Here is a 24,040-nt window from a genome sequence, read left to right as displayed (position 1 = left end):
ATAAACACCCAAAGCAACCAACAACACAGCGCCAGGCCCCCCAAAACAAAGTATGAACATCTCTATACTCTATCTTCTAACAAGAAATACGGTTATTCACTTTTTTTATTTACTTTTTCACCACATCCGTAAACCAAAACTAAAAAAACTAAAATATTTCCAACGGGTACTTTTAGCACGGTCTGAAACACGAAATGAAAGTCGAAAAATTTCCAGAAAAAGCACGGGCACTTGCGCAACTTGCACTTCATGCGGCAAAAAGAAAAAAATATGACGCCGATGGGTCCGGTCATGCATTACACTTGCGTTCACTGATGTCAGTCAGCCTTAGTGCCTTTGACGCGTCCCTAATACTTTTTGATATTCGGCCGACCCGAGACAGCGGATCACCAAGTGTAAGGACTGCAGCAATGTGAGATGAAGAACATCATTTACTATGTACAAAGGCACTAGAGATGACTGGTGGTTTTCATAAACATAACAAGCAGTTGTTTCAGACTGGTACAGGATAAACTCACATACTAAAGTTCTATACACATCACAGCAGCCCTGTTACACTATAACTTAAACAAATACACAAATGTGTTCCTGGATTAGTCTGTGCACACAGTAGAAAATTAAATGATGAACCATTGCATGATCCATGACTCACATACATGAGAAACATGAAGTGAGCCATGGAGCAGCAGCAAGAATATAATGGTGTGAAAGTACAGACAAATGTCACAGACAGCCAGAGTGACATGCCTGATGTCTCATACACATGGGGATTCTGCTGAAAAAGATGTAGAAGGGCAGTACCATCAGAAAGAACCCCCACAATTATGTCTAAATATTCGTAGAACATTTACAAACATCGCAGAACCTTAAGAAGTAGGTGGACTATGTATAGTAACTTCAAGTAGCAGCAGTCCTTTTGCCCTGTTCACCACGCAGACTTCCCATATCAACTGCCACTGTCATTCACAATGAAATGGCATATCTTTATTTAAAAAATATATAGATATCCCCTTCTCCATGAACTTAGCAATGGAGTTTCAAATAGTTATGTATTACTTGGCAGCACAGAGAAGATGGGTGTTAACAAATAGAGCTGTCATCCTCCTGTGCACCTGCTCTGCACATTAGATCTCTGCTCTTGGAGATATTGACTATTATATTGGCAACTAGAGTAAAGAGTTGATATATTATTTAGTACAGAAAATCAAAATGACACTAAAATCTGTGAAGCATTACACTGCAATTTAATCACTACCAAGGTCTGCCTATGTTCCAGAAACTCACTGCCTAATTATTAGATAAAACAGAGTAATGTTGCTTGTCAGCCATTCAGATTTGCCAAAGTGCAGAACCATATTAACTTCCAGTTCCTTCAGATACCATCCTATTGACCTTGTGCTTTCATTTAAGTTGAATACAATTTTAAACAAAAGTATGATTGCTTAATAAAAGCTTTGTCTAAATGAGAAGACCACCAGTTGAAAAAATACACTGCAGCAGGAAAAGTTTTGTTTTATTTGTTGTTTTGCTATCTTTAAGGTAACCGGACTTGTCCAACCCATTTAATGGCACAAACCAAATATACAGTGACACAAAATAAACAGAGCATGTGGAATGGTAACATAAAATAAGATAAATAAAATAAAAAATCCAAAAAAGAAGAAGAATGCCAAGGACCACGGACTAAAAGTCCGAAACAGTTTATTACAAAACCAGATGCTGCACGAAGTACACAACAGATAAACGCTTTTATTCACATTTTACACCACACGCGTTTTCGTCCTAAACTAAGGACTTCATCAGACAAAATACAATAATTTTCATCAGTTTAAATAGTTTACCCAAGCTAACACATTAATACTAGATCCAATAAAATCCCTACTTTAAAAATCAAATTAACTAATCACACTGCACATCTCATGAATATTAATGCCTATCTCCTAAAGTGCCTTAGTGCATTGAGTTACTGCTACCCTTTTAATTCATTTATTTAATGTTATGGTGCCATTTGAATAAATATGTATATAAAAATATATATAAATATAAATATATAAATACATAAATATTTAAAAATCTGTCCATGAATTTCATACTTAAACTTATTATAAAATTATAAAACACATAAATACTAAAAAGACAATAGGTGAAAAATCAAGTAATCTAACATGACAAGAGTTATAATGTTAAGTAGCTAGTGCCCTTTTACCTATATTTCTAATGTATATGCCCCCTCTAGTGTCCATATTGTTAATTATATTAAATTTAATTAAATTTTGTTGGCTCTCAATTTAAGCAGTGGGGAAATGGTTATAAATTCATTCATTCCAGGTTTTGTACTTGCATCGAGATTCACCTGCCACCAAAGTTCCTTACTTTCTAAGATTTCTTCCCACAGGCCCCCTCTTATGTCAGGCCTAATTTGGTCCAACACAAAAAATACATATTTAAACTGGCAGGTGAACCTCGATGGTATCACTGCCTATTATGGCCAGTATTATGTTTTATCTGTCATAGCTCTCTTTTCATCATTCTGTCTCTGCGTTACTAAGGGTTACATGGCTGGCATTTTGTTCATTATTTTTGTACTTGGCTTCTTGTAAAATGTTATAGATATTAATGATTCCACTTGTTTTCTGTCTTTATTCAAGAGATTTGTTATTCTCTTCTTTATAGCTGGTAGGGTGACATCCTATATCTGTGCCTTTTAGCCATTTTGACATTATTTGTGATATATATTTATTGGTTTCTGCATTTGGTTATTTATGACAGACAACCACCCATAAATCATTCTCTTACTTCCCTGAAGTTCTAAAGCTAATGTCAGTATTAATATTTCCTAAAACCCCTGACTCCAGGAAATACCACATCTGATGTACTTACATTGATCCTAATGTCTGGGTTATAGCTGTTGTACCCATGCCTTAGTCCATCAGCTTCACTTCTCCCATAAAGCCTCCCATTTTTGGTATTCTTTCCCACTTCATGTTTCTCCTCCTCCTTCTTCACCCCTTGACATTCTTCCTTCTTTTATTCCCCTGCTTTAGATTACAGCTTTGCACTGTATAATCATTGTTATTGTGCTGATAACAGCAATGAAAGCTTAATAAAAACAGTTATGAAAATAAAATACTATTGTCTATGCCTGTTTGACAGACTAGCTAACCAGAAGTAATCCATAAACTAGAAATTAAAATGTTCATAGGTTCATAGGTAGGTACTAGGCTATCTGCCCGAAGGCATTTATAAGCCTAGCCAGAATGTGTTGGCTTTCGCTGCCTCCTTTAGATTAGTTCCCTGTACCTCTGTCCAGCAGAGCCATTGAAGAGATTCCTGGGGTAGACTTTCTGTTTCCCATCCACTCGTCAAGGTTTCCCTTGAAGAGGGTTAGCAAGGAGCTCTGCCTAATGTAGATTAGAATCTTGTTCCAGAGCATGGGAAGTCTCTGGGACAGGAATCTATCCCTCCAGCACGTCCTATTTATTGTTGTGGTGAGGTTTAGATCCCTGGAGCGTGTGGCTTGAGGAGGTATGGTTTTCTTTAGGTGGAGCATGTCCATCAATTCTGGATTGGACATGGCCTTGTACATCAGGTGGTGATCACCTCTGAGTAGGCGGTATGCAACCGAGTACAGCTGGAGTTTCTTCAGTCGAGCTGCATAGGGCATCTGCTTGAGGCCAGTGATCCTCTTGGTGAGGTACTTCTGTGGTCTTTCCAGTTGTTGCAGGTGTCTTGTAAGGTACATCCCAAATGGGGCATTGTACTCTATGACAGGTCTGATGAGTGATGCGTAGAGGGGCCCAATGACATCTTTCGATCTGGATGCAAACCCTTTTGTGATTAGGTGGGCCACATAGAAGGATTTTCTAACCACTTTGGCAATGTGATTATCAAAGGAGAGGTTACTATCTACTTGGGTCCCCAGATCCCTTATTACGTCTTCCGTATTTAGGGGGCTACCACCTATGTGGTAGTTTGTGGGTACTTTGTTTTTTCCAAAGGGGATGACTATGCACTTTTTGGCATTTAGCTTGAGGCCATGCACATGACATGGACATGATACCAGGTATCTGTCTCAGTGAGACCCTTTTGGAGGATGTTTGTGTCACTCAGAGAGTCAATTATAGCCCCTAGTTTTCGGTCGTCTGTGAACTTGGTTAGCCATAGTCCTCCTGTGCTTGCCTGTACCTCTGAGAAGTATATGCCAAACAGGATGGGTCCTAGGACTGAGCCCTGGGGAATGCCACTTGTAACTGGTTTAGAGTCAGACCTAGCTCCCACAACTCTTACCATGTGGGTTCTATCTGTGAGCCATTTGGCAACCCATATCATGATGTAGGGGTTTATGTTCAGGCTGGTCAGCTTGTCTATAATACCTGAGTGGAGAATGATGTTGAAGGCCTTTGCGAGGTGTAGGTAGACTGTGTGGACCACCTTTCCCTCATCTATAACCTTGATAACTGTCTCAAAGAAGTCCACCAGATTTAGGAGGCATGATCTGCCCTTAACAAAGCCGAACTGGGTAGGGTCCAGTGTTTGGAGGTTTCCTATGTCTCTGTTAATGAGATCCATGATGATGTGCTCTATAGCTTTGCAGACCAAGCTAGTCAGGCTTATAGGGTGATAGTTCCTGGGGTCCATTGTGGCTCCACCTTTGTGGAGTGGAATAACCACTGCTGTGCACCACTCTGCGGGCACGTAGCCTGTGGAGAGGCTGAGTTTAAACAGTGTGTTTAGGTGAGGGGTTAGGTCATCTTTGAGCTCATGTAGGACGCAGCCTGGGACACCATCCAGTCCCATTGATGCTGTGTTTTTGGCTTTGGAGAGGGCTGTTTTAACCTGAGTGCCTGTGATTTCAGGGGCACTACATTCTTCTGGTATAGTTATGGGCTCTTTTGGGGGCGGTGAAGTTTGCACTGAACCTGTCTTCCAGGATGTTGGCTATATCGGTCGGTTCAGTGTATTTTGTGCCATTCTGCACTAACTCTGAGCAGAGTTCTGTCAAATATATATATTTCCTTGATAATCAAGAATGGAAAATAAATAATATAAAAAAAATAAAACTTTTGACTAGAGTTCCATTGATGACATAAACCTACAGATTTTTTTCTGGATTTCCAAACAGCAAAAATTATAGTACGATGTTCACTTTATTGTAAATAAGTCAAATAGCACAGTCATCAAATCTCAGTGAAACCATCATGATAATTTCTGTTTTTGCAGACATTATTTATTTACCAATGCACATTCATGCTGAAATAGTCCAACAAGTTTAATATTACAGAACAGCTTACCTTAGCAACTTTTATGACCCCTTCATTAGTCTTGCTATCAGTTTCGACTATAAAGTATCCGTTCTCATTGCCTGAGACGATTTCATAGTTTGCAAGCCAGTTGTCAGAAAATTCTTCATCAGCATCAAATGCTTTGAGCCGTAACACTTCTACATTTGCAATATTTTCATCCACATTTGCTTCATACTAAAATAGGGCACAAAAATAGATCCATGAAACAGCATATAAAAAACATAATTTTCTTTGCTGTAGTTTAGCAAACCTTTTTATTTCATAGGAACCCCCTTCTAGACGTATTACTAAACACTTTTTTATTTTTCAACAGTTGACCTCCTGTTCTTTCAAAACTTTTCTATTTTGGTGTATAAGATATAGATATGCATATTCCTTGTCTAGCAGCCTTGTAGAGATCACAGTACTTACTTTATTAGCATTTAACTGGCAACATTTAAAAGTGCGTCTGCAAAGGTTCGTTGCTTTCTATTGTCTGAAGTCCTGTCGATTTTATGATTGTATGCCAGCAGACAATCTACAAATCCTTCAGTAGTGCATTGTTTAGACTTTTCTTTTTTAAAATGTTTTATTGATTATTAGCAACATTTAACCACAACTACACACACACACACACACACACACACACACACACACACACACACACACACGCACACACACGCACACACACACACACACACACACACACACACACACACACACACACACACACACACACACACACACGCACAGTCCATCTGTCATCTTTGTAATACATTAACATGTTTGAATTATTATAATTTATCTAGTGAATCTAAAACATTCATCAAATGGTTTATATAGAAATACTACAAAATAACTATAAATCAACAACAGCAAAAAAGAAGGAGGAGTGAGTGAGGGAGGAAAAGAGAGAGAGGCGAAACTTGGGTCATGAGATCAAAGAAGATGCCTTATATAAACATGTTGAGCAAAGATTACTTTATAATAACATAACTGAGGAAAATCAGAGTCAAATTCAAAATGACTGGTTTGTCATGGTCCCTGTCTGGTAGTTAGTTTAGTTAACTGGTAAGTTAATCCTCAGTCAGTCAATAGAAGAGGTCACTGCCCCACAGCTAATTTACAAGATTCAGCTACTCATTATCTGTGCTATCCAGGTACAGGCCTACCTTAAGCCAAAAGATGTTTTCTTCCACCCTATGCTCTGTGCATTGAGGACTCAATAACAAATGTGTTAAAGAGTTTAGCCTTCCACAGCTGATAAGAATGCAATAAAAAGGACAAGATGTATGTAACACAAACCCTAAATTTTCTATGACAGCTTTCTGCTGACTATTGATAGTAACTCTGGAAAGTCAGACGAAAAGGAAAGCAAGGCTCACAAAATACACTAAACTTCATTTTGGAAAGAGAGTTACAAACATCAGAAGTGTATACTGCACTTCAGCAGTTGACCACCAGCTGCCCTGCTAGTTCAGTGACAATGTGTAAATTTATGATAAAGACAACTCAGGCATGCAAACACTCCTGTCTCACTAGACGGTAAGCTGAGGAGGTGTAAGTTAACAACTGTGATGCAGCTCTTCACTTCCAGGGGATGTAAACCAATATGAATGGGGGGAGGATCATATACTGCTCTACAATGCAAGAGTTACACTTGGGTAGCAAGAGTTTTTTAGTGGATGCCATACTCTAATTAGGGTCTACGAGGAGAAAAACATATCCCCATCACAAACACAGTGACTGTTACTTAACCACTGCTAGTGGGAAGGCTTTCAGCTGTTATGCTGCCTGCTTAGTAATCTGTAACAAAAACTTAATTTCTTGCATAGAGTAGAGACCAACCTGATAAGGAGTTACACTGGGATATGTAGAATGATATTGAGTAGGGGATTCTCTGATTATTGAGGATCTAATGTCTGGGGGTCACTGGAGTGCTGGGCACAAATAATGGGTTCTTACAAACCTTTCCTGCTGTCTAGAGTTAGGTAGAATAACATCATATTTTCTACTGGTGTTGCTGTTTCATATGTATGCCTATTATCTCTCACTTCTTCATAATGCTCCCCTGTAATGATTTCCCTCCCTTAAATAATTTGTTTTAACTACTGCAAGGTTTTGTTTCCTTCTTTTGAAATTGGACAAGGGCAATTATCACAAGAGTGGACTTGTTCACACTGCATAGGGTGAATTTGATATACCTCAATGTTCAACCTCTTTAATTGAAAATACCTTATATGTACCTTTCTTCTGAGTATATACAGCAGGTATTAAAGGATGCAAAGAAACCTGCTACTAGAAAGTCATATATGGGAATGTGGAGATGATTTTTCTAGCTGGTGCCATTCTATGAGCTAGAATCATCATGGAACTTATAAACAATGACACTGGTAATCTCCAAACTCTGGACCCCACCCAGTTTGGGTTTGTAAAAAGCAGATCATGTCTCCTAAACCTGATAGACTTCTTTGAAGCGGTCACCAAAGCCATAGATGAGGGTAAGGTGGTTCACACAGCCTATCTGGATCTCGCCAAGGCTTTCGATACCATCCCCGACTCTGGAATTATAGATAAACTCACTAAACTAGGTATAAATCCCTATGTCACAAGATGGGTTGCCAACTGGCTCACTGACAGAACCCTACTGTGAAAGCAGCAGACTCCAAATCCGACTTCAGACCAGTGACAATTGGAGTACCACAGGGTTCATTCCTGGGTCCTCTCCTGTTTGGTATCTACTTCTCTGAAGTACAGGCTAACACAGAAGGTCTCTGGCTAATGAAGTTTGCAGATGACTGCAAACTAGGAGCCATAACCGAAAATCCTAATGATGTGGACATCCTACAAAAGGGCCTCACTGAGACAGATGCCTGGTGTCAAAGCCATGGCCTCAAGCTCAATGTCAAAAAGTGTATTGACATCCCTTTTGGTAAAAACTCTGTACCCATGAACTACAACATAGGCGTTAGTCTACTTAACACTAAAAGTATGATAAGAGCCCTTGGGACACAGGTGGACAGTAGTCTCTACTTTGTTAATCACATCGCCACAGTAGTCAAGAAATCCTTCTACGTGACACACCTCATCACAAAAGTTTCCCATCCAGGAAAAAAGAGGTCATTGTTCCCCTCTACTCGTCACTCATTAAACCCATTATAGAGTACAACACCCCTTTTGGTATGTACTTCACAAGACATCTACAACAACTAGAAAGGCCGCAGAAATACCTCAGAAAGAGGATTATCAGCTTCAAACAGATGCCCTATGCAGACCGTCTCAAAAAACTCCAGCTTTACTCCATCGTATATCACCTACTCAGAAGTAATCTCTGTCTAACATACAAAGCTATGTCAAACCCAGAGCTGTTGGACATGCTCCACTTAAAGAAATCCCAATCCCTCCAAGCTACACGCTCTAGGGACCTAAACCTTGTCACCACAATAAACAGAACATGCTGGAGGGATAGATCCCTGTCCCAGAGACTTCCCATACTCTTGAACAAACTACCTATCTATATCAAACAAAGCTCCTCATTGGCACTCTTCAAGAAAAATCTTGATGATTGGATAGGAGATAGGAAATTCACCCCGGGGATCACTTCTGTGGCTCTGCTTGACAGGGGCACAAGAAAATAATTTTCTTGGGTGGCGAAAGTCAGTGTACCTTTTTGGCTAGGCTTATATAGGCCCTAGGGCCAATAGCCTAATACCTACCTATGAACCTATGAATCCTTTTAAGCCTCAGACTCCTGTGATTCTTCAGTATTTTTGTGAGTCACTATCCTTTGGCTTTCCTTATTCTTTTATTAAGGCTTGCCTATTAGGCATGTCTGCTTGTTTGCCCTGGGATCCACAAATTTCTACTTTAACTCTGGTGAAACAGTTTTGAAAGGGGTCTTACATATCTTTCCACCTAGTAGTCAGATGGCACTTTCTGGGATCTCAATTTTGTGTTAGAAAAAAATTAAAATGTCTCTCTTTGAACTCTGCCTTGAGGCTGACTTAAGGTTCTTATTTTGAACAACAGTGTTAGTTACTAATCTGACTTTTACAAGAACAGCATCAAAGTTACAGTCTCATATGGTGAATTATTTCCATCTTATTTTGCATAATGCTGGGGTAACTTTGAAATCAAATCCCTTCTTTTATGTTTAAGGTTGTTTCAGAGTTGACACTAAGCCATGGTATTATTCTCCATTTTCTTTCCAGAGCCCAAAAAGTGGAAATAAATTCTTCACACACTGGAGGTCCACAGACAGTTCAGCTACTGTAGTGACAGAACAAAATCCTTCAGGACTTCTGATCGACCAGCTCTTATGAAAATAATAAGAAGGGACAACCATTGTTAAAACAGTTTCTAAATGGCTGTCCAGTGCTGTTATTCTCAACATAACAAGTCACTTCCAAGCAAAGAAAGGACCCATTCTACTAGAGCCCTGGTTACTTTTGTGGCTTTTTGGAAAACAGTGGATTGTACATGTACTGTAGGGTCAGCAACCTGGTGAAAGGTGCACATATTTACTAAGCACTATAAACTGGATTCCTCCACTACATCTGGAACAGTCTTTGCTAGGATTATTCTTCAAGGAATCTTGGACTCTGACCCAGCTTCCTCCTCCCCCCTTATTCAGTAAGCTCTGATACTCTCTACATACCTTAAGGCTGCTGCAGCAGTGATCTTTTGATCAACACAGTACAGTAATGTATGTAAAATTACCATAAGATTAGATGTTTAAAGCAGTAGTTATTCCCTCCCTGCATCCCCCTATTATTGCTATTTTTGTCAGGTTCTGGAATTTGTGATTGGTATGTTCCTAACGTGCAGTACTTTGGCCTCTTTCTCTTCTGAGGCAAGAAAGTTCTGAAGTGTTTCATTGCATATGGGTTTTATTCACAGCCTTGTACTTACTGGTGGCTAGGGTGCATTGAAGGAGCCCTAAAGCTTTGGAAACCCTGCTGGCTGGGTCTCAACCTTGGCAGGATGCTCCATATAACTTTAGACTACTGCAGCAATAATATTATGATGAACATGTGTATATGTATTGTCTACAGCTGCATTAACTGATTAGTGAATGTAACTTACCTGTCAATGGCAATACGTTTAGCCTGCAATGTTTGAATCTGAGATTGGACTTCTTTTGTATACTACATATGGTGAAGGAAAAGTAGGGATTTGAAAATTGCTTAAACTTGGCCATTAACAGCCTTCACCATATGCATGGCAGTCATATGAATTATGACTCACATGACATATTTTTGCAATAGTTACAAGAAATTTTGCTATGACATTATAGTTCAATGCATTTTGCATTTAGATATTAATAAAAATTAACAGGAAATTAACCAACAAAGGCATCATAAATATGGAAAGTGCAATTTGATATCATGCTCAGGCTTGTTTGCTTACTAGTCTTATGAGCGCATAACAACAGAATTGGTTCTGCCTTTGTGACACCTTTTTTTTATTTCAAAGCTTTTTATTAGAATTGCTGCTTGCATACTTTTGTGAAAAAGACAGTCTTACCGATTCTTTTTCAAGACGAGGAATATTATCATTGACATCCAAAACCTTGATATGAAAAGTGCCTTGCCCTGCTAGTCCGTGGATATCTCCATCCAGATCTCTAGCTTCCACCACTACGGAATAGGAATCCTGTGTCTTAATGTGAAGCAAAAAGCAATACAATTAGCAGTGTGCAACCTGTGTCCCATTCAACATATACACCGCTGTACTGACTTTACATGTTAATTCTGTCATTTATTATAGGTTTAAATATACAGGACATTTGCTGTGTAACTGTTGCATGCAGAAAAATAATGTTAAGGTCTGAATTCAGCATACAAACATTTGTCTTTGTGAAATATGTATTCTGAATTTGTAATGATAGACTGACAAATCCCATATGGGTGACTCATAAATAGTTAATGGAGAGTTTACTGAACTGGGCAACATATGATCATAGTTTAGAAAAACACAGGCAACTGAAATCACATTATATAGAAAAGTAACATACCAAACATAAATTTCTCAATAGTCTTTCAAAAGAAAGCAGGTATCACATCCCATCCTCTCCATCTTTAGCACATATAACCTTATATTTCTTAACAAAATAAAAAAAAACACATATCAAGTGATATTGATCATTATACAAACTGAAGGAATTAACAGAACAGCCCAAATGCCATTCTCACACAATATTTTATTTCCTAAAATTATCTCAGAACTGTTACATTTATGGCTTCACATCTGCTCAAACAAGACTTCATCACATATAAGTTTAGCTCCAGAATATTAAATGAATTCTACACCAATGAAAACCTCAAGCTATCCCACATGCATTTTCAAAAAAATATATATTTACAGTTTTATTTTATTAACATTTTGGTTACTGGGGTAGATAAATCATCCCCTGACTATATTTCTGTTCCACACTCATTTAACTTTTATTGAGACACAGCCTCAGGGAAAAAAATCTCCTTAAATAAAATGCATGTATTTGCTTGACATTTGTTTACTGAGTTAGTGGATTGGTCTGAGGACCCTTTGCAATGACTGGGACCAAGATGACCAAAACAATGTAGATACATACAACAAAACAATCATCAAATACACTGAGGAATCAGGTATAATACAGAAGGCAAATGTTTACAAATAGATTAAATACAGAAAGAAATCTTAAGCAAAAGAGACTTTCAGACACACTACATGTACTGCATAACCACTGTTTATTGCTTCAGTGACTTTTTCAAAGAAATTAATGCGGTTAAAGAAGCAGGACTTCCATTGTCAAATCTTGATGTAGATCCAGTGTTAACAGATTTCTAATATCTGATTAATGAGGCCTGATATAATATATTCTACAGCTTTATGTATGTGGTTAGTGAGACTAAACAGGTCTACAGTCACAAGGGTCTGCTGTTGGATTACTCTTTTACAATGGTATTACAGTGGCTGATTTTCAGACTTCAGGAATGTAACCAGTTGAGATGCTTACATTAAAGAGATTAAATAGGGATTCAGCTACGCCATATTTGGCACTGATAATTAAGCAACCTGGTATATTATCTGGGCCCATGGATAAGGTATTATTAGCTATTGAGAGACTTGACAGGATTTGTTTCATAGTGGTTAAAGGGGGTGGCCATGACTCTGGAATCTGACTGTGGGTGGAGCAAAATTTGCAATATATTTGTCATCTAAGATATTAGCTATTTCCTTTAGGCCAGAGTGGGAAGCATTATTGTGGACTAGCTCCAAACAATGCTGGATGCCAGTTTTTAATTTCCTGACACAGTTAAAGAAAAATCTATAGTTCCTTTTGTTTTAGTGGGCATTTTAAGCTCATATTCAGCTTTCAGCTTCCTAATGGCTCCCTTAAACTTTTTATTAGTTTGCTTAAGTATGCCCTTGTAAGTAAAATGAATGGTTTTGTAAACATTTAGTGATTTCTTTCTTTTTTAATATAATGGATTTAAATGCATATTCTACCACAGAGGTTTGTTTTTACATTTTTCATTATACTTGGTTCTATACAGCAGACATTGTTTACGTTTTACTTTTTAACAGCACTGATAATGTATAAGTCAAATTTAAAGTTATGATCTGCAGAAACACGTAACAACTGGGTGTTATCCACTAACTCAATAACAGTTTCAGATGAAGAAAATGAATTTACCTGCCATTTATATGGTCCAAGATAGATGTAGAATTAAAGAACACTACAGCTTGTTTAGCATTAAGCAGGAAAATAGTGTCTTAGAGCCATTTCCAGATATGGAAAATGTTATTTGGAACTGGGTATTGACTTTCTTTAATGGTTTGCAAACAACACAAAGGTAAAGCTGTCAGCATATTGGATGAAATGTGTAGGATCTGAGGCAGATGACATACTAGTCATAAACATTTTGGAGTAGTGGTCTTAGTATGCATTCCTGGGTTATACCAGTGTTAATAGCCTTAGCTTTAGATAGTGATTTGACCCATCAAACAAGCTACATACAGTTAGACAGAGAACTGCTGAATCAATGGATAACATTGTGATCAATGCCAAGATTGAGCAATTAAGATACCATGAAAAACAGAACTGAAATACTTGGAAAGGCCAATGGATGCAAAGCCTGCAGTTTTACAAGCACAGAGTTTGCCTCAGATAAATTTGGAAAATGCTTTCAGTGATGTCTCTGTCCTGTGTCCAGAGTAAAAACTATGTTGTGTAGAAGACAGAAAGTGGTGATTAACACCTATGGTGATTTGTTGATGAATATATCATTCTAGAACTTTAAAGAGAGGTGGAAGTACTGCATTAGGCTTATAACTGAACAGCTCTGCAGACATATCTCCCTCACTCAGTGAAACTGTGACGAAAGCTTTTCAACATTTTGGTATACAACATTCTTTAGTAGATCTGTTACCTGGAATGCATACCACATAGGCAATACCATCTACAACAAACACAAAGGCCTCCCCAAAAGGGAGATTATCAAATGTTAAGGTTATACTTTGTAGTTTGACAATGAATTTTTGGAGTGGGGAGGTAAACCTGCTGAGGAATGGGAAGAGTAGGATACCATGCTAGTAACAGACATGCTTTGGAAGACGCATATAAATCGTGAGTAAGGAGACATTAAGGTAAAGTTCATGGAATTTATTTACATTCTCAGTTATATGGTCTGAAGGAGGGCAAGGATAAATGTTCACCACAACCAAAGAGCTGAAACATACAAAAGAAATGACTAAAAGGTCCTGGTATAATGAGCTGCATATACTGATACATCACTGTTTAAGGTAGTAAGCTTTTTTTTTTGCTTGAAACAGGGCTCTTTCATTATAACTTAAATGAGCCTGAAAGTTACACTATGGTAATATTTTTTTCAGGCAATGTCTCTTTGAGGCACTACTTTGGGCCTTATTTTATTTCTCTTGTTAACCTCCAAAAATATTTATTAGATTAACTCCCAGCAAAAAAAGTTTTAAGGTAAATCTCCCTCTATAACAAAAATGATTGCATAATACTGACAGTCAATAATTAAGTAAAATCTGTCACATCAAACAAGAAAGCAAACACAGTTGTTAACACTAAGAAAAGGAATGAAATAGATTAACAATATTGATGAAAAGCCAAATTAAGTATAAGTCGGTAAGATAATATAAAGTCTACTGGTCCATTCCAATGTCTCATAGAAGGTAGTGAGTGCTGCAAATCATTTACATTTTTTCTTTGTTTAAGAAATTTTCATGAAAAAGGCATAGTCACTGTGAAAACCTTATGTATCTCCAAAGGCTGTCTAAATCAATGGTCCTCGATAGTGATGTAATATGTTGCTGGCATTAACTTTCCAGGAAGCATGAGGATTCTTCCAGCTCTAGGACCCTTTCGGGAACACACATACATGCATACCAGAGCCACAGCAACACATGCTCTAAAGCTTGGTGTTTGCTTCCTCATTTTCACTGGTTTCTCTTATCAAGTACATAAAGTCCTCAAGAGAGGGAAAGATGTCAAGTTCCACTTCTTGTTGTTTACTAGCAACATAATTTTCCTGTCTCATTTCACTGATCCAACTGAGAAGAAATAGTGTGAAGATTATAACCAGTCTCACAGCCTATCGCACATTTATTGGGTTCTTTAATTCCAGGCAAATATATCATAGTTCCATGCATGCCCAAAGAATGTGACATAGGTACACGTCTTTCCAGCATGACACCTCCAACAAATACCATTGCTCCAGGTAAATATATTATAAGTTCCTTATGGTGTAGAATTATTTGTGCAGATATTTCCACCTAAGGATATGGCAGTGCCTGGATTTTGTAATCAGTCTGGGGAACAGACACACATGCCCCTGTTCACAACGTATCACCTTACTCATATGTGTTAACCCTAAATCAAACACCAGCCCTAAGCCTAGCCATAACAACCAACCTAACTATAACACAAAACAGAACCCTGTCACTAACTTTAACACTAAGCAAGACAAACACATGAATTATAGTAATTATTACGCTAACCCAGATCTAACCCTAATGCAACAACACACACACACACACACACAGACACACACACACACACACACACACACATGAGAATACACGAACACACACACACACACACACACACACACACACACACACACACACACACACACACACACACACACATATGCAGAAACACACGCACACGCATATACACAAAGACACACATACAGACACACATACACACACACACACACACACACACACACACACACACACACACACACACACACGCTGAATAGCACAACATTTAGCATTTCCAGGGTGTTTCATTATTGTGCCTCACTCATAACTCTACCTTCCAAGATTTCAGTCTCAGCATTCTTCCCTTTAGTAAATTGTGACTGGTCTTCAAACAAGAACCCATATAATCATGGGAGTAACTTTAACTTCTTTTGTTTCAGTTCATGTTATTTCCAGTCCATCCTAAAAACATGGCTGATAGGTTTCCTCTAGAAAGTTTTTAAAAGTATTCTTAGACATGCTTTAGAACTGCTTACAGTATTTAAGGTCTGACCTGACCAAGGATTAGTACAGTGAATTATTACCTCTTTGCTTTTGAAATCTGAGACTATGAAGCTCCAGCTCAGAATTTTGCATGAGGATGATTCTTTTTACTTTGTTTCTGATGCTCCATCTCAGATATGGGTAACAGAACCTAATCTATTTCCTCTTCTTATGCAATCAGTTTAGCTGATGATTTACACAAGGGCCCCTCACTCCTGCAACTATTTTTTTTTCTGTCAGCAACTTGTACACTACTGATTGAAAAGCCACACTGACCTCCAGGCAGACCAAATCTACTAGTAATTCAAGTCACATTGTCCAGCAGTTCAGGCATAAAACGTAATCACTTCCAGCTGGCAATTCCTTCTAGACATGAACTTGTTGGATATCATTCTGTACATTGTTAGCCTTTAGGAAACAGCTGCTCTCTCATTCAGGTTTCTGAGCATATCTTTGCTGCTGTTGTCTAAATAACAGGCATGTAGTCCCTTGCTGTTTTCCTGCTCCGCTCTTTCCCTTCCCATTCCTCAGGGAGTTCTACACTGGTCAGAAATTTGCTACGTAGCTAAGCCATGGGATCAGTAGTACAAGAGAAATTTCTGGAGGATCCTAGAAGGAAGTCCACATGGTACCTGACTTTTATTTTCCCTTAGGACGTACATTTGCCTTTCATCTTCCACCTACTGTCTTTGTGTGTCTCTGTTGTTATTCACATTCTGTCCTACTTCACTTGAAGTATGGCTCTCTCCATTCCCTTTTTTCATAAACATTGAAGGAAATGATTTTTTCAGCACCCTGAGTTTTGTCTCTCTCTTTTGTGATGTTCTTCCCATCCTTGTCCTGACTGGAGAGAGATGGCTTTCCTTTACTCTTTTCTAGTATTTGTCTAAAAAAGTTTTCAGTCCCATTTTTGGACTTTTTCTAATGATTCATTTCTTTGAATCATTCCTTTGCTGTTCTCACTTCCTCTGTTGCCCCTCTGTTTGCATGCACATACTGTGCCCCCAACTTACCCTCACATCACCATTTTTACCTCTTATATGCTTACCTGTTGCTCTGTGAACTATCCTTGCAATCTTATACATGTATGTTACCTTCTTTTATTTTTTTTTTATTTTTCTTTCTTCGTCCTCCTTAAAAGTGAGCCCATATTCTGCAATAATGTGTCTCTGCCATTTTCCTATTGCTGTTTACTCTTTCATCTTGCTTCCAGGCTTCTAACTTTTATGACCCTCTTATTCTTCTTAGCATAGCCTACACACCCCCCCACAAAAAAAAAAAAAAAAAAAACATACTGACCCTTTTGTTTTTGTATTCTTCCTTCTCTTCCTTCTCAGAACCATGAAGTAATGTGATTGCAGCTGGCTAATAGTACTGTCACCTGGAGATTCCTGATCTGTTGTACATGCTCTGCATAGGCTAGAACCATGTTTAGAATTTTGTCCTATTTGGAACAGTCATGCATTGGCTAGTAGAGGTCCTCATGGCCCAAGACCTCATTTAAATCTAATGCCTTATCTGCCCTCTTGGTTCTTAACAGATTCAGAAACTTCAAAATGTCTAAACCTTTTCCTCCTATCTACAATCCATTCTCTGTACTGGTGTCTCATTCTCTTCCCCGCCATGTGGTTGGAACAGTGTCCTCTATAGATCTATTTACACTCAAGACTTTTTCTGCATTAACCAACAAGTCACTTTCCCTTGGTACAGTCCCTGTGGTCTCTTTTGCCCCTTTTATCTGAGCCTGCATTTGATGCCTTCCTTTATCTAGATCACTACCTTATATCCATCACTACTGGCCCTGACATTCCTGAACAGCCTGTACTCTGGCATCTCCATCTTCGAAAACTGTTGTCGGTGGCTCATGATTCAGTGATAGCAGCAGTACTACCATTCTGTCTAATGTTCCTGTTTTCAGCTACTCCTTCTTCCAACACAGACTCCCTGCAATGCTTATGAATATTATTTTACTGTGATGCAAGTTACTTGCTTGTTTCTCTGTTTCATTCCTTATCTTTTCATCTTTCATTTTTATATGAATATCTTCTCATTCTTTAATTCTGTAACACCGCCCCTTCCATCACCAATTAAAGTTGCAATCATGAAGACTCACCTTCATGAAACATCAGTGAACACAGGTCTTAAGAGCAAAGCCTTTCCATCACAGAGATCAACCCCAACATCTTTCTACCAACCCAAGCCCTCCTTCATTGTCCACTACCATAGGCAGTTATTATACCCTCCAATCATTTTTCCCTCTGCAACTGTTAACTCCACTGCTACTATGACATTAGAGTCTCTCCCTCTCTGTCTCTAACTCTTTCTTTCAGCTCCCTAGCACTACTAGCACTACTCATGACCAATTCAGTTGTCTTTTTTGATGCACAGTTGGTGTTTAAATGCACCACAACATGCAGCCCCCCCCCCCCCTCCGGTGAACATCTTGTTCCATATTTTATGAAATTTAACTGTAATACCAGCTTCAGTGTAATTTTACACTCCTGTCTTTCTTACCTTGACTGTTATTTTTCTTGGCAACAGTCTCCAGTCACCAATACTTACATCTCCATCAGCACAGTAGCTCACGTCTTCTTCAGTTCTGCCTTACGTTACTACCACTCCTATATGCAAATTTTAATCCTTAAGTTGTAGAGCACATTGGATTCTTTTTTGCCTATTTTAGTTATCTTCCTCTCTGGGCTATAGCTGACTCATTTTCCATCGTTTGTTTACTCTTACAAATATGCCTGTTCACTGTTTTTTACCACTCTTAGTCCCAACTCTTAGTATTATTTGGATCCCCTCTACACTGCATAGTCGGGTCCCTATTATTTTAGTGAACACAATGAATTGCGAATGCTGTTTAGTCGAACGACATTACACAAAATGGCAAAATACCAAAAGCATGAAACAGCAATTTTTTTCCTAGGGAAAAAAAAAAATCACTGGGCTGTTTTCAGGACTTTGCCATTTCCTCCACTGTGGTGCGATCTTGGAGTTGGTATATTTAAGTAGGTGGGGAGGGGCTAAGCCCCCCACTTTATTTTGTGGGTTTTTTTTTTTTATTTATGGACCAGTGATTTTTTTTCCCCTGGGAAAAAAGTCATTGCTCTGTGTGTTTGACATTTTGGGTTTTCGGGGATTGTGGGTAGTCTATATAGCATTCGCAATTCATTGCATTCGCTTCTATAATACAGACCCGCATAGTCGTCTCTCCACTCTACCATCACAAGCATGGCCTCCGGTTGACCTCTACATTGATCTGTTACCATAATGGCCATGATTTCCTGACACATTTATACTCTTTCCTTCACACTTAGCTGATTGCCTCTTTTTTCCTGTTCCTTGCAGCTTTCCATGTGGTGCTGTTTCTGAGAGTCTCCCCCTTCACCACTCCTTTTCAGTGCTGTCTGTTCTAATAACTCTACCTTGGCTTTTGTCTTCATTTTCTCATTTTTTACCTCATTGCCTCGCTGATCTTCTTCCTATTTTCTTTCCCCTTGCATATGTTCTCCTGTCTTGTACATGCTACCTTCCCCTTCCCCACATTTTCTTGTCTCCTGTCTTGTACATGCTACCTTCCCCTTCCCCACATTGTCTTGTCTCCTGTCTTCCTGCTGACCTCACTTCTCTAGTTTCTGTTTGCCCTTTGTCTCCCAACTACTAAACAAACTGCCACCTCTGGTGCCCACATTCTCCACTGAAGGCACATAGTTTTCTAATGAGGGCACATGCTCTCTCATGCCAGCATTTTCACAGCCAAACCCTTGTTCACTTCTTAACCTCTGTAAGCAGCCCACCTCCCTCCAGTGCTGCTTGCTTTATTCTGTCACATTCTTGCAACCCCTCTCATCTTAATTTTCAGTTTTCCTCCAAGTAAACCTTTCTACACCAAGTGATTTTATTAACATGCTAAGAAACATTAAGCGAGATAAAAAATTCTAAAGAAGCTGATAAGTAAGTAATGCTTGACATACTTCTTTTCTAAATGAAATGCCCTACACATACTTTTTTCACATTTATAGGTCTTTAAGTAGCAGCAAGCAAAAACAAATTTTAGGCACAGATACATTCTTTCCTTAAATGTTACTTCAGAAGTTAAGAAGTGAGATATAAAATGAGACCCAAAGCAACACATTTGTATCCACAGCTTTCTTTCTACAACAGCAAGCTAAAGGTTTTGCGACCTTAACTGGTCCTTCAAAAGTGGGAAAAATGGAGATGGAATAACAGGTCCAACTGACTTCAAAAGGAGTTAAAAGTAAAATAATAAGCCTAAAATACTAAAGCCTTAATATATCTTACAAATGTTTTACTCTAACTTTAAATGGAAAATAAATTTGAAATGCCTACAAATCAAAAGTGTTGCACATTTAAGTATATACAAGAAATTAGAATCTGAAGCAAATCATGAATATTAGCTTCTAATCATTTAAAATGATAAGGGTTAAATGCATTACAAAACATTTCATACAAAATATGAATTATATCCATTACTGATACCTTCTGTTACCCATTCCAGCAACATAATCTACCCATCATTTCAGTGAAAAAGCAATTCCTCCTTTCCTAACAGTTTGATTTGCTTATCACTCTCTCTCTTCTTCCTATCACATGCAGTCCTTCTTTATTCTGAAATCCTATCACATTTCTCCTCATAGCACCTCCATTTCCCCAAAACTTCAAGTGCAAAAAATGAAAAGTAAAAAACTCATTCAGACATTTCTCATAGGTCATAATGTATTTAAAGACATATCACTTAACATACCTGCATGTAAAATGACTTAGTTTAATAAAATTCCACTGTTAAAAAAGAGATGTTTTAAACTACAACACTTACACGACAAGCATTTTTACTCACAGCATGTGTACTACTTAATGAATGGATATAAAAAATATAGTATGCATTAAAGACTGAAACTCTGCACATTGTTTTTTTCATTTTAGCTCATAACTACAGAGGATTTATCCCAAATTTAGTTTAAATGTATTTTCAACATCCACAGCCAGAGTATTACAAACAACCAGTTTATTATTTAGTGCTTTTGTCTAAATGCTGAAAACAGACCATCAAAATACAGATGAACTCAAAACACACTTCCTATAAACAGAAAGTACTTCAGACGAAAGCATTAAATAATAACTTGCATATTTCAACTATTTTGCGGAACTGCATTATTATACATTTTTGGTTTTATGCAACACATTTTCTATTGTGGAAATGATTTTCATGCACTTTGGCATAAACTTAATGAATTACTCATTTGATTGTGAAAATAGTTACAAAAATATATAGATAGCTATAGATATAGATAGATATATTAGTATATAACATTATTTATACCTCTCTGTCAAGAGTTCCTGTAGCTGTACAGACTTCTCCAGTGCCTTTTCTTATCATAAACATTGAAGATGGTTGCTGAGATAATATTTTGTACTGTAGTTTGGTGTTCATGGTGTTCTTCTCATCTGCATCGGTGGCATATACCATCATCACCAATGTATCTGAAGACAGTAAATATTTCTGTTATAACAGATGCTCTGAAACTATTGACATATTTCTTATTTTACATGCTCTGTATGACTGATGTTAATAGACTGTAGTTTGCTTTAGATTTTGTTCACTACCTGATTGGTGTTTTTGCCAGTAATATTGTCAGAATGATGTTTTACATATCTATCATAAAACACAGGACAGGTTATACTCATGGTCTTACTGTAAACTTAAAAGCTTCAAGTTTTCTTCTCTTCCTTTTCTCCCCATCTGTTTTTCTCTTTGTAATATATAGTGCACTGTTTATTCTAGCAGTGGTATAAAGTAATAGAGTACAGATGGTTTGCCCAACATGTTGCTGTATGTCGCTGCACAAAATTAAAATGATAAAGCCTCAGGCGAGATGTTCAACATGGAGCTGGATTAATAAAGCTTCCAGATGCTAAACTGTTTAGTGCTGCCACATACTGGAATTTTATCCTGCAGAGGAGGTTCTGTTAATTCCAAGTCAGTCTCATGCAATGTTTCTATCATCTCGAAACTATATTAGTTTTCCTTGCTAATGCGTTTCTGAAAAAAAATTATTAATAGGAATACATCATAATGACTTTGATTCTTTTAGAAATACTATTGTTTAATATATCTTTATCAAAAGTAATATCGTCATTGATATGATTAGTGAAATCTTTTTATTGGCATCATTTTATTATTTTATTCATCTGTATGTCAGGTTTGCTTTGATACTTTCTGATTTGCATGTAGGTTTGCTTAATACATGCTAGCCTTGTAAAATAATCTGAATGACTGAAGCAAATTATTGCATTAGTGTGTGAGTGAAAACAGCACACGATGGCACAAAATAAACAATGCCCAGTGCAGCAGAAAACAGCAAAGCACTAAACATGGCATTATAGCTTTTAATAATACAGTTTCTCTAGAATAACTAAATCAAGAAGTATATGTTAGGTGAAGCTTGTTCATTCTGGAGGCTCTAGTATTGTGTTATATTCCTTTAATAAGTGCTCATACATTATTAATAATAGAGGAAATAAGCAAATGGGACATACAAAGTATCTCTGGGATGGGAAGACAGGGGGCTGAAGACTTAGGGCAGTAAATAAATGATGGAGGCAGTAAGAGACAGAGCAGTTAATATTGAGATCCTGCACTAATATTATTTCTACAATTTATTTGCCAGAGTACCTGCAGCAATGCTGGAACTGTTTACGAAATGGTGCATCAGGGTTCAAACAAAGGCTAGAACATTCCAAGCTTGGGTTGGGATACTAAGTGAGCTCAGGAATGTGAGTTGTTGAGTTGAGTCTTTCGGCTTTTCCCGGTTAGGGGTCGCCACAGCGGATCTCCGGTCCACTAATGATAGGCAGTAGATTTTTATATGCCGAGTTGCCGGCCCTGACGCACAACCTTCAACGAAGGTACGTCCATTCACGCATGTCTCCACACAGAAGACGCTCTAGCTGAGAATCGAACAGGACAACGTCTTACTGTGAGGCGACAATGCTACCGCAGCACCACCACCAGAAATTAACTTATGCAGCAAGCAGTCATGATGATTTTCCTATTACTTTTAAAGACCAGTTTTTCTATTTAAAAAAAAAAACAATCATAGATGAATGCAGTTTGAGATACCAGCTAAAATATGAAAAGGCATTCAGTGCAAATTGAAATAGGCATCACGGCCACCAAGCCAACAAAAGAGAGACAAGTCAAGACAATTGGTTGCTACTTCATGCACATGGCACAGAAGGTATTGTAAAGTAACACATTGTTTTGGAGATGCTATTTATTTACTCAATAACTGTAATTTTATAATTTAATTATTAATTTGCGTTTTGGATGACTTACCCAAAATGCTCCATTCTCAGATAAAATACAGAGTAAAAAAAATATAGTACTGACATAGTAAGGCATGTAAACAAATATTAGAGTTAGAGGAGTTCGCCAGGCTCTGTTTCTTATCAGGACACAGTAAAAGCACAACAATTAACTGACAGAACACATAGAGTGCCTCCCTCGGGTCAGTGTTACTTTATATAGCAATGGATCTGAGGATTACAGTGCCCCTTGGAATTCTATACTCTAAATCTTGTAGAGTGCATTTTATTGGTTGTTATAGAAAGAAAATTAGATGCTAACTTGTGGTGTGAGTGCAATAGCATGTGACAGCTGTTAAGTACTGCTTAGATGTTTGTGGGATGTGATCCAGCTGGAGATGCAATCTCACAATTAGTTCTGGTCAACATGCAGGTTTGCTGGGGCACAACATCTGTGGTAGTTCTGTGGAGGAGGGTTTTGCTCATTACTGCACATCACATGACCCATGCTGTCACCAGAGTGACAACCAGCAACACATATGAGTGCAGTTGCAATTAGAAGGACAATTGAAGAAAATAAAGTCCAAGATGATGTAGCATCACCGAGGACAGCTTTTAGAAAATAAGTACCAGATACCCAGATATCCAGATAATCAAAACCATTGAACAGTGAATCTTAATCAGTTACAGACACACATAACCAAGATGGATATTACTGGACACGGATTATGTAAACCAGCATTTGTACTTCAGCTCTGCTGATAGTGCCTTCAGGGATTTTCATGGACTTGATGGATACAAAGTTTGGTCTGAGATGCTGAAGGCACTATCAGGAGTGGTCAGTTAATGGGTAGTTATGATAGTAAGAGGTAGTGAGGAAAAGTAAG

General features: G+C 38.0%; 1 protein-coding gene across 1 annotated transcript in view; it reads right to left on the bottom strand.

Annotated features, from left to right (window-relative positions):
* The window catches only part of LOC122796734 (desmoglein-2-like), a 273,226-nt gene that overhangs the window by 117,747 nt on the left and 131,439 nt on the right, over window positions 1–24,040 (bottom strand). The window contains exons 6-8 of the mRNA XM_044065443.1: window positions 21,169–21,329; window positions 10,809–10,943; window positions 5,292–5,477 (exon numbers count right to left, since the gene is read on the bottom strand). Coding sequence (XP_043921378.1) covers window positions 5,292–5,477; window positions 10,809–10,943; window positions 21,169–21,329 — 482 coding nt within the window. The remainder of the gene's footprint in view (window positions 1–5,291; window positions 5,478–10,808; window positions 10,944–21,168; window positions 21,330–24,040) is intronic.

Source organism: Protopterus annectens, chromosome 3.part0 (genome assembly GCF_019279795.1).
Source record: "Protopterus annectens isolate FY-2018-M chromosome 3.part0, PAN1.0, whole genome shotgun sequence".
Classification (NCBI taxonomy): Eukaryota; Metazoa; Chordata; order Ceratodontiformes; family Protopteridae; genus Protopterus; species Protopterus annectens.
The sequence above is the reverse complement of the archived record's forward strand: the minus strand, read 5'-3'. Positions and strand labels throughout refer to the sequence as shown.